We start from the raw sequence: 12,278 nt of genomic DNA on the forward strand, positions 1-12,278 counted from the left end.
TCTGCAGTTAAAAGTTTAAAAAATGACTGGATAATTTTTAATTAATTTAGGAAATTTTACATTGTAGTCAATGATAAGCACGAGCATGGTCAGCAAGAATAAATGGCCAGTGTTCTAAAAGTCAAGACTCACAGCTGCTTGGCTTGGCTAATTGGGGCCACACCCACACCAGCCACTGATTCCACTTTAAACAGTCATGGCTTCCCCCAAAGAATCCTGGGAAGTGTAGTTTATGAAAGGTGCTGAGAGTTGTTAGGAGACTCCTATTCCCTTGACAGAGCTCCAAAGGTTTAACAGCCAGTCTTTCTTTGGGGGATTGTAGCTCTGTGAGGGGAATGTACCATTGGTCTCACCTGAAAGGTGATTTTCATAGGAGGTATCCCATCACTGCGGGTTGTAGCTCCACCTATCGTGCGAAGGCAAGAATGTTTTTGAAGTCAAGACTAGGGGCGTCAGGCCCCTCCCACTCTCCAGTTCATTCGCAGCGAGTCTAAAGAGAAATATCTAAAAATACAATAACAAGGCCAACAGGCCTGCCAGCAGGAAAATAACACAATGGTAACATTGATAATAACATGACTCCAACATAGCGAAATAACAGAACTAGCAGTCTTGACTTCACTATAAATTTAAATATAATAGCGTAACAGGAATATATAACACATGAGAAAATATCTAGTCATCCTCCAACTGGGAGGGTCGTGATGGGATACCTCCTATGAAAATCACCTTTCAGGTGAGACCAATGGTACATTTTCCATAGGAGGTATACCATCACTGTGGGATGTACCTAAGCAGCCCATACAGGGAGGGACCACCCACATGCTAATCCTCATTAAGAACCTGTTGCAACACTCGTCTGCCAAAAGAGGCGTCAGCAGAGGCATAGCGATCAATTTTATAATGCTTTATAAACGAGTGTGGGGTAGACCAGACTGCAGCCCTTGCAAATATCAGCAACAGGAGCGTTGGTAGTAAAAGCAGCTGTAGTAGCCGCTGACCTAGTTGAATGAGCTGTTATGCTAGCTGGCACTGGAAGCTTAAGGGATTCATAAGCTAGGGCAATACAAGCCTGCAACCAGCGGGATAAGGTGGAATTAGCTACTTTATGCCCTATAGAACGTGGGTTAAAGGATACAAACAGAGACTCAGTTCGTCGTATATCCTGGGTCCTAGACAGGTAGGTCTTGAGAGCCCTCCGGACATCCAACGAATGCCAAGCCTTCTCGAGAGGATGGGTAGGATTCGGGCAAAAGGAAGGTAAAACAATGTCTTGGTTGCAATGGAAAACGGAATCAACCTTGGGACGGAAGGAAGGATCAGTCTTCAGTACAACAGAGTCCTTATGGAAGACACAGAGATGGCGAGCAGAAGACAATGTGCCCAACTCCGAAACTCGTCTGGCAGATGTGATTGCGATCAGGAACAAGACCTTGAAGGACAGCATACGTAGAGGCACAGTCCTGATGGGTTCAAACGGAGGGCGTTGCAAAGCCTGCAGAACCTTCGGCAAACTCCATGAGGGAAACCGATGGACAACAGCCGGAGATTGTAGGGCGACTCCCCTCAAAAAGCGTTTGATGAACGGATGTGATGCAATAGTCGCGCCAGAAGAAGAAACTGATAGAATAGACAACAAAGTTGAGGCATGTCGACGTAAGGTGTTGGGTCTAAGTCCCATCATGAAGCCGTTATGGAGATATTGTAGCACCTGTTGCATGGTGGCCTGGGATGGATCGTGGTGGTGGGACTGGCACCACTTGGAGAAAGCCACCCAAGTATGTTGATAAATCCCAGTGGTAGATGGTCTTCTCGAGGCCAAGATAATATCAATAACAGCGTCAGACAGGCCAGATGACCTCAAATGTTTCCGTTCAAACGCCACGCTGTTAAGTTGAGCCAAGTGGGGTCCTGGTGCCATACTGGGCCCTGTGATAGAAGGTCTGGCCTGACTGGGATTGTCCAAGGATCCATTACTGACATTGCAAGAAGTTCCGAGAACCACGGTCGGCGTGGCCAAAATGGTGCTATCAGTACCAGCTGTGCCCTCTCGCTTCACACCTTCCTCAATGTTTTGGCTAACATTGGTATTGGAGGGAAGGCGTACAAAAGACCTTCTGGCCACGGTGTTGATAGCGCATCCACTGCTTCCGCTGTTGTGTCCAGGTATCGGGCAAAGTACCTGGGAAGCTGGCAACTGCGACTGGAGGCAAACAGGTCGATTGAGAATGCGTCGAACCGACACTGGAGACGATGGAAAATGGCTGGATGAAGTTTCCATTCTCCCGGAAAAACCTGTTGTCTGCTGAGCCAGTCTGCTGTCACATTCCAAATCCCTCTGAGATGTTTGCTTTCAGGGATTGTAGATGTTGTTCTGCCCAGACAAAGAGGAGGGAGGCTAGGTCCTGCAGAGGACGAGACCTGGTGCCCCCGTCTGTTCAAATGTGATTTTACACATGTGTTGTCTGTTCGAATGAGCACATGGTCCAAAGGGAACAGAGACTGAAAATGAAGTAGAGCTAAGTGGACAGCCTTTAGCTCCAGCCAGTTGATGCTTTGAGTCTGCTCTGCGGTGGACCAAACCCCCTGAACGTACTGGGAGTTGCAGTGGGCTCCCCAGCCGATGAGGCTGGCATCTGTGGTTACAACAGTTCTGCGGGGTTCTTTGAACGGCGTGCCCTTGGAAAGGTGTTGGGCCCTCGTCCACCAGCGGAAGGAGAGGCGCAGTGCGGGGCTCAAACGAACTTTGCGATGGTTGGAGCTGGCAATGTCCTGTTGAAAGGGCAGCAAAGTCCACTGAAGGTGACGAGTGTGGGCACGAGCCCATGGCACAATATGGATGGTAGAGATGAACATTCCGAGCGCCCTGGCTAGAAGCATGACGTCTACGGATGTTTGTTGCATCAGGGACCTTGCGATGTTTGTGATGGCCGTGATGCAATCTGGAGCCAGAAATACCATTGCCTGCAGGGTGTCCAACATCGCCCCTAGATGTAGTAGGCACTGGGTTGGTTGAAGATGGCTTTTGTCGAAGTTGACAAGCCAGCCGTAGACCTGCAAGACATTGAGGGTGATTGTTAAATGATGATGAGCCAGCTCTTCAGACTTTGCCCGTATTAACAGATCATCCAGATATGGGTAGAGATGAACCCCTTGAATCCGGAGATAAGCCACTAGAATGAGTAGCACTTTGGTAAATACTCTTGGAGCAGAGGAGAGGCCGAACGGCATCGCTCTATATTGAAAATGCTGGTGGCCAAAGGCAAACCGAAGAAACTTTCTGTGGGCTATGCAAATGGGCACATGGAGATACGCTTCCTTAAGGTCGATAGAAGCCAGGAAGTCTCCTTCATGCAGACTCTCTGTAATGGAGTGGAGTGATTCCATTTTGAACCTGCGATATGTTACAAAACAGTTGACGAACTTGAGGTCCAATACCGCCCTCCATGACAAATCTCGTTTAGGCACAGCGAATAGGAGGGAGTACACCCCTTCCGACCTCTGAGTTGTGGGGACTGGCTCTATTGCCGCTATGTCCAAGAGGTGGTGTATGGCTGTCTGCATGATGCTGTGCCTGGCTGGTGCTCTTGGACAAGGGGACGGATGGAATCTGTCTGGTGGGGTCGCCCAAAACTCTATTGCATAGCCATAACTGAAAAGCTCCCTGATCCAGGAGACCGTAGTGAGGCGCAGCCACTGGTCTCCAAAATTAAGTAATCTGCCACCAATGGGAGGTGCGTTAATACTGCTTGCGTTGATGAGGCCCTCCCCTATATGAGGACGATGAGGTACCCCTGCACCCTTGGTACTGACCTCTGCCCTGGAAACGTCGGTTCCAGGATCCCTTGAAGGAATTGGGGTCATATGATCTGAAGTCGCGGCCTCGTCCTCCTGGCCGCGTTCCTCTAAAGGGCTGGTTAGTGCAGAAGGGAGGAGGTCGCCTGAAAGGCCTGTGGTCGATGTTCTTGACAGTGGCCAAAAACGGTTTGTAGGCGTCTTTGGGATCAACCAGCACTGCCATTAGAGCTTCCTCGCCGAAGAGTAGAGATCCGGAGTAAGGAGCCCTAGACAGATTCATTCTGGCCGCAGAGTCAGCTTGCCAGTGGCGAAGCCAGAGGGTCCGTCGAGCAACTATCTGAGCCGTCATGGCTCGTGCCCCCAGTTGAGTGGCATCCAAGGTGGCATCAGCCACAAACGCCGCTGTCTTACGCAACTTTATCAGTGACCTTCTGAGGGAGACAGGGTCCGGGTTAGTGTCCTCTAGAAGATCATCCAGCCACATCATAGCTGCTCTGGAGAAGACGGAGGCTGATGCGGAGGCACGCATGGAGAAAGCGGTGGCCTCATGGTTTTTGCGGAGGGCGAAGTCTAGTCGTTGCTCAGTAGCGTCCTTCAGTTGGGATTCTCCTTCCCTGGGCAAAAGCGATCGTGAAACTAGGCTAGCGATCAGTTCGTCTATGCCAGGGACGGCTAGCTTGGTGGCAAAGTCCGGAGCTAGGGTGTAAAGCTTGTCAGCCAGGTTCTTGAAGCGGCGAGTTTGGAATGGATGAGACCATTCTTCAGAGGCCTAGTTTGGCAATGGGGTCCGGCACTGGGATGTAGTGCTCAGTAGGTGCAGGGGATTTGAGGACCTTGGCCCCTTTGATAGCTGGAGTGGTAGATGTTGAAGGCGCAGCTTGGAGACCAAGGGTGGTAACTACCCTGTGTGCCAGGGGGTGATAATCTGAGGCATTAAACAGGCGATATGACGTATCCTCCTCATGATCCGAATAGTCGCTCCAGTCATCTCCTTCAACGTGGTCAGTGAAGGTTGATTCCTCCCCATACGAAGCTTCGTCAAGACATCTGCCTCTGGCTACACCAAAGGGATTTGGGGAACAGGAAGGGTGTGCTTCATGACACGCACGTTGGTCCATAGAGCATTGAGGTATGGCAGGGATTTGTGGTGGTGACTGCATTTGGGTGAAAAATGACAGCATGCCTTGAAGTTGGGAAAGGAAATCATGGGACAGCTGCAGCCCCGTAGGAGCAGATGTTTGTGCCTGAGTAGCTGTTGGAGCAGATGTTTGTGCCTGAGTAGCTGGCTCCGTGGGTTGAGCCGGAGAATAAGCCCTGGGCGGCAGCATGGAGGGAGGCTGGGTAAGTGAAGGCTGAGTAGGAAAACCAGCAAAGTCCTCCTCGTCAGAGGAAGCAGCAGGAGAATGGAATATATCTCTTATTTGTTCCTGAGCTGCTGTGGTGGGGGTCGGCACAGAAGCATAGCGTGGACGCTTTGGTTTGCTATGGCTGGCAAGATGTTTGGTCTTAGCCAGTGCTTTAGAATGCTTAGTGTTTGTTGCCTTAGAAGGTTGCGGCTTGGCTGAGACATGCCTGGCTGTTCTGCCATCTTAAATTCACTTTGGGTGTGGTACACGGCCACAGTGGGGGCAGGATGTAGGGACCCGAACGGGCACAGTGTACGACCACAGAGGGGGTAGGATACACTGGCAGATGGCTAAGTGCACGGCCACAGAGGGAGCAGGATGCACTATGGTATCAGCGTTAGTATAATGTAGGCTGGATTTCAGGCTTGGTACACGGCCACAGAGGGGGCAGGATGAACAGATAAACTTCAGGCTAGGTACATGGCCACAGAGGGGGCAGGATGTACAGTATAAACTTCAGGCTTGGTACACGGCCACAGAGGGGGCAGGATGTACGGGTCAACAGCTCGTGCACAATATCACAGTCTCAGCACACGGCCACAGAAGGGGCAGAATGTACAGGTCAACAAGTTGTGCACCCAGTGACAGAGCTGGCAAGTTTCAAAAGTCTAGAGCTCAGTCACAGCAATAATGAATCAGCCACAGAAGTACAGGAGCTAGCTGTCAGCTAGTTGTCAGAAGCAGCAGCAATAGTCGTGTGATAGAGGAATCCAAGTAGAGCTAAGGAACCCTATCTAACACAGACGTACAAGGAGCCCTTGCCAGCTAAGCCCCCTTTGTTTAGTATGGGATAGACTGAACAAAAAAGGCGGGAAAAGAGAAAAAAGATGGCGTCCGACCGAGGAGCGGGAGAAAATAACGGTCAAAATGGCGTATTACGAAGGGGGGGGGCAATGGCACTGAGCAGCCCAGCGGACTGTAAAAATGTCAGGCGCTGCCTCAGCAACGCGTTGCAGCCACAGACCCGATATAAGCAACGCCGCTCTAAGTCAGTGGCGGGGCCTCAGGGAGTAAAAGACTAAGCGCTGAGGCGGCAATAGAGATCAGCCGCAGCCACCGGCTGCAAACGCTGCCGCGGCAAATTACAAGGCCGGGAACGGATCTGGGGAGGAGAAACGGCCGAAAAAAAAAAAAAGGAAAAAACTCAAGCGGCTAGGCGGCAGCCAATATCAGCCGCAGCCGCGGCAAAATTAAGGGGTCGGGAGTCAGAGTCAAAACCGGCGCCGAACGACGAAAGCCGTCGCAGCCGCAAGCTCCTGGAGGGGGAAATAAGGAGGCCGCGAGAGCCAGCTCCTATGTGAGGCAAACAGTGGGGCAAATCGGGAGCTGCAGCCGCAAGCCGCGGTCTCTGCTGAGCTGACAGGCTCAAAAAGCTGGGGAAAAGGGACTGGGTAAGGGAAGATCCCCCCCAACAATACTCCAGGAGACACAAACGAATTAAAGACAAGACAGAGGGGAGGGAGAAAGTGGAATTACATATAACAACCTCCACACACTGTCGGACAAACACACAAGTAGACACAAGAAACTTAGCTAAGCTACGCTATCTGCAAATATAGAACTTGTTCGTACGAAGGCAAGAATGAACTGGAGAGTGGGAGGGGCCTGACGCCCCTAGTCTTGACTTCAAAAACATTCTTGCCTTCGCACAATAGGTGGAGCTACAACCCGCAGTGATGGTATACCTCCTATGGAAAATAGGGTGTCTCCTAGCAACTCTCAGCACCCTTCACAAACTACACTTCCTAGGGTTCTTTGGGAGAAGCCATGACTGTTTAAAGTGAAATAAAGGTCTGGTGTGGATGTGGCCAGAGACAGCTTTGGTTTAAATTTGGGCGGGAGACTACATCTGCTTGCTGTAGAATAAAAAGTTGGGGGAAACCCTGAAAAACAATTATACTATAAACAATGTTTTCCTTTTGGAAAGGGGCTTTCCCTCTGCCCAGTACCCACCCACTCAATCTCCTCCCCTCCCCATTCCTCTCTATCCCTCATCTTCCTCCCTATCCCTCATCTTCCTCATCTTCCTCCCTATCCCTCATCTTCCTCATCTTCCTCCCTATCCCTCATCTTCCTCATCTTCCTCCCTATCCCTCATCTTCCTCATCTTCCTCCCTATCCCTCATCTTCCTCATCTTCCTCCCTATCCCTCATCTTCCTCATCTTCCTCCCTATCCCTCATCTTCCTCCCTATCCCTCATCTTCCTCCCTATCCCTCATCTTCCTCCCTATCCCTCATCTTCCTCCCTATCCCTCATCTTCCTCCCTATCCCTCATCTTCCTCCCTTCTCTCCCGCTTCCCCTCCTCAAGGTCATTTTCACCTATCTTAAGCATGATTGTATAGGAGTAAATCCCATTGAACTCAGAAAGCATGCATATGATCAAACCTGACCTCCCTCCCATCTCCTTCCTCTTGCCCCTTCCCTCCCCCTTTCTTCACCCCTCCCACCCCTTCCCCCTTCCAACCCCCTGCCCCTCCTCTCTCCCCCTTCTCCTCCTCCCCCAGGTCAGTTTTACCTATCCTAAGCATGATTGCACAGGAGTAAATTCCATTGAACTCAATAAGCATGCAAGTGATCAGACCTGTCTTTCTCCTCCTCCTCCTCCTCTCCTTCCCCTCCCCTCCTTTCCTCCCTTCCTCCTCCTCCCCTGTCCACTCCAGCCTTCCCTCCCTCTTCTCTTCTTCCCCTGCGGTCAGTTTCACTTATACTAAGCATGACTACTGGGGAGTAAATCCCACTGAACTCAAAAAACATGCAAATGATCAATACAATACCCAGATTGAAAAGCAGAGAAATTCCCTAATAGGCAAAAAAACTTTGCCGTTTAAGAACATACCTATAGCCCACAGATATTTCTATCAAACTTTAAATAGCAGGGAAATTGGGCAGCTATAGTAAATGCACCAGGGGAGCAGGGGACCTGACCTCCTCTCTGAGATATTGTATTGCCCTACAAATGTGTAAAAATGCAAACATAATTTGGGTTGGTCTTTCACAGTTCAATCCACTTCCTGTGTAGCTTGGAAGAATTTGGTAACATATGTCTCTGAGCATATGGTGAGTGGTAGCAGCACCTGTAACCAGCCCAAATAACAGAAACAAGACATGTGCTGTGCTGATCTTGTTTTAGCAGGAAGGAAGCAACATTATTAAGACAGTTAATATAGTTCAGATAGTCACTTTAAATATGTTTGATTTACTTTTCAATTTTAGTAAAGTTTCCTATAGTAAATTATTTTCTTTTGCTTTTGTTTCTGTGAATATGTGAAGTACAGCAACACTTTGCATAATTTACACTAGTGCCTCAATTTGCACAAGATAAAAGAGGGAAAGGTGGAATATAGTTTAGCAAATTTCTAGGTGTGCTCTATGTTTTTAACTGACCATGTCCACCCTTCCTTAAGTGGAGTAGTTTAAGCATAGCAGGCTGAACACATGCATCTTGGTCAGGCCAATTTTGTTTTTTTTCCAACAGCTAGATTCATTGCTTAAGTAGCAACATATTGTAATCAGTCTGATTTTACATCAAATTGCAGTTTCAGATTCACCTGGTAATGTACCCAAAACAGTTTGAAACACAAAAGGCTGTCTTCACCATCATATGACATTGACCAATAAAAAGGCTTTGAAATTAACAAAGATAAATTTGACATAGATTTCTAGGATGAATACTGAGGGAAAGAAAAATTTCTAGGTTAGATTCTCTGTAGAAACAGTAGTAACACAGGAAAAAAGCAAAGTAAGAAGAACACCAACAAACATACAAAAAATGTAATTCTCCATTGCTCACAATATGCTCAGAGGCACATGTTACCAAATTCTTCCAAGCTACACAGGAAGTGGATTGGACTGTGAAAGACCAACTCAAATTGTGTTTGCATTTTAACAAATTTGTAGGGCAGTACAATATCTCACAGAGGTCAGGTCTCCTGCTCCCCTGGTGCATTCACTATAGCTGCCCAATTTCTCTGCTTTTATAGTTTGATAGAAATATCTGTTGGTTCTTAAACCACAAGGGTTTTTTGCCTATTAGTGAATCCCCACCACCACCACCACTTCCTTTGGATGCTAACAGAACCTGATGTAGGGTCAGCAGGACAAAATCTTTGCTGGGCCCATTCTGGGTTCTACTGGCTTTTCAGCCCTAGATTCCTGCCAGAATACGAATATACTGGCTAGACTGGTTCAACAACTGTCAGCTGGCAATTTTGTGTATTTGCCATTAATAGGGTATTTTAAGAAAGAGACCTCCTTCCCCATTTTTGTTATGTATTAGAATGTAAGAGATATAAAAAACATACCCTTTGTTTGTTGTAGTGCTTGAACATTCTTATGCAGTGTTCAATAATGAACAGAAGGTAAATCCCACCAAGTGCCACCAGTCCTTTCAGCACAGCATCATACTCGTCTAGGAAGCTTTGAACCATTTCTCCATGCTCGTGGGAATGGCCATGGAGATGCTGGTGCTCATGCTGATGACCGTGGCCATTGTGATGACTGTGGTTGTGTGCCCCTTGCGACTAGTGGGAAGGAAAAGAAAGACACATTGTGAATATTCCTCAACGTACAGCCAGATCTACAGGATGTGCAACACTGCACTTCTCAGCTATGAAGAAATGTTACCACACACACACAGCTCTGCTAAGATGAGCCCAAGGGCCAATCTGGTCCAGACTTCCCCAGCCTAGTGCCTTCCAGTTGTTGTTGGACTACATCTCCCATAATCCCTGACCATTGGCCATGCTGGTTGGGGCTCATGGAAATTGTAGTCGTACAACATCTGGAGAGCAGCCCCATGGTGGAGAAGGCTGATCTTGTCCAACATTCTGTTTCCCAGGATAGCCAGTCAGATGCTTTCAGAAAGACCACAAGAGGGACCTGAAAGAAGCAACATCACCCACTCTTTGGCTGTCAGAAACTGGTATTCAGTGGTATACCGCCTGTGATCCCGCAGGTGCTATTAAACTATCACAATCAACAGGTATATTAAACCAAACACTTGAGAATTGATAAAACTAGCATCTGTGAATTTGTGCAGTATAGATACAAACACACGAGCCAACCAAGAAAACTAAAGAAGAAGAAAATCTACCACTCTGATGAATTCTTAATCCAAAGAGTTTTAACACAAAAATCTTTGATTTTATGCCCCGATTCCAAACACTTGTACTGGATAATATATTTTGTGATACTGAGCAGATGAAGTACCGGTACATCCTGAAGACTTAGGATTGGCCTAACAGTATGTGACTTTAGAAAACAGGTTCAAAAACAACCACTGAACCAATATTAGCCTTCTGATTAGAGAGAGCAACTCAGAGCTACCAAAAATGAATGGGAGTTTTGCCATCAACGTTTACCAGGTGAGGGGTGTACAGTACACGTAAGCAACCTTACCATCACAAAAACCAGTCAACTGCCTTTCTTATCTTGTACCTAGAGGTGATGCATTGTACCTGCTAGTCTACTTCTAAAAATCTATGATCTGTCTCAGAATAGTCTATTATAAGCCTATTAGTTTGTAAACCTCTGGCAGGGTCATGCTTCACAGTCTGTCTGATTACAGAGCTTGGTTGCTTAAACAATGGACTGTATCTAAGTTCTACTCATGTGTAGACCCATTGAAATCAATGGCCATACTAGTCACATCCATTAATTTCAGTGGGTCTACTCTGAATATGGCTAATCATGAATACAACCCTTAATATATTTCTTTCCAGGAAAAAAAAGTATTTTTGTTTCTTAAACTGAAGTTGTGAAAATTCTGAAAATGATCCAGCCAGTGTTAGATACTTTTACATCCCATTGATTTCAACTAGAAAAAATTAAGCCTGTGCCTAACTCTCTCCAGATGAAGAACAGTAGTGATGGCTTTAGTTGGGCCTTGCCCTCTATTTGTAGAACTCATCTATCTCACTCATTAACTGTAATCTCACAGAACTGTCTAAATACCTTTCCGATATTCCAAAAATAAAATGTGCCAAAGAGTGAGACACAGAAGAACTGATCTTTATATATGTGCTGTACAGCTTTGAACATCTACCCATGTGTGGTGATGCATTCAAAGTATCTTTCAAAAGCTTTACCTCCCCTATATGCCAAAACACAAGAATGATCAAATTAAATAATCCCCTGCCAAAAGCTTTTTCGTAACAACCATCAGCAGACAGGTTAGCAAAAGCACAAATTAACGAACAGATGTTTTGTTTTAAGAGTTAATGTGCAGATGCTTTTGCTAGTGCTTAAGGAGCTTTAAAAGGAAAGGGAAGACACAAAGCATAGGGATGGGATAGAACTTACATGTGGCAACAGATGAAGTAGCGCATCTCCACTCATTGTTCCTACAGCAAGAGCAACCAGGAAGGTGAGGAGAAATTTGAAGCACCCTTGGTTAATAATAGGAATCAAGATCACACCTAGCAAGGACAGCAGGCTAATGACCGTGATAGAAATGATGCCACAAATCCAGGCTGTGGAAGTGGAGGGGGAAAAAACATCAATCAGGAAGCTTTCAAAACCATCAACCGAACATTAAAAGAAGTTGGTTACTACTCAAAGGAAGGAAGCCAGCTCTAAACTGAAATGTATCTACTGTAAACATTTAACTGAGATCTGAAACACAAACCAACATGATGTATTTTTTACCCTCTGCACAACAGTGTTGTTGTTATCATTTAATCCATGATTTTGATTATGCTATGCATACCACAGAAGTAATCTCTTGGGCCAAACATCAGTCTTGTTATAGTATTTGGTGTACATTTAACTCAACCTGAACGACTTCATTAGGGTCAATTCCAGAATAATTCCAGAACACCAAGTTCGCCGCCTACTTCCACCCACTTAGGATTTCTGTGATCTCAAGCACTGAAAATTCTGGGCACAGAACTGAAGCTGCCTTGAATAGAAATGCCTTCTGATGCAACATCTGGTAGCATCCATTGCCCGGACAGTTGCAACTTCTCTCGGCATTTCACTGATCACCCACATTCAGAATAAACTTCATGGTTCTAAGAGCAGCGCATGAGCCTTTCTTGAGAACAAGCAACCCTTGTAGAATTGAAAATCCAT

At 46.9% G+C, this 12,278-nt stretch overlaps 1 protein-coding gene across 3 annotated transcripts in view; it reads right to left on the reverse strand.

The window, feature by feature from the left end:
* SLC39A10 (solute carrier family 39 member 10) overlaps window positions 1-12,278 on the reverse strand; it is a 73,282-nt gene that overhangs the window by 23,364 nt on the left and 37,640 nt on the right. For all 3 annotated transcript variants that reach the window (XM_061608181.1, XM_061608180.1, XM_061608182.1), the window contains exons 4-5: window positions 11,508-11,677; window positions 9,509-9,727 (exon numbers count right to left, since the gene is read on the reverse strand). In XM_061608181.1, the coding sequence (XP_061464165.1) occupies window positions 9,509-9,727; window positions 11,508-11,677 (389 nt within the window). The remainder of the gene's footprint in view (window positions 1-9,508; window positions 9,728-11,507; window positions 11,678-12,278) is intronic.

The sequence above is a fragment of the Rhineura floridana genome, chromosome 2 (genome assembly GCF_030035675.1).
Source record: "Rhineura floridana isolate rRhiFlo1 chromosome 2, rRhiFlo1.hap2, whole genome shotgun sequence".
Classification (NCBI taxonomy): domain Eukaryota; kingdom Metazoa; phylum Chordata; class Lepidosauria; order Squamata; family Rhineuridae; genus Rhineura; species Rhineura floridana.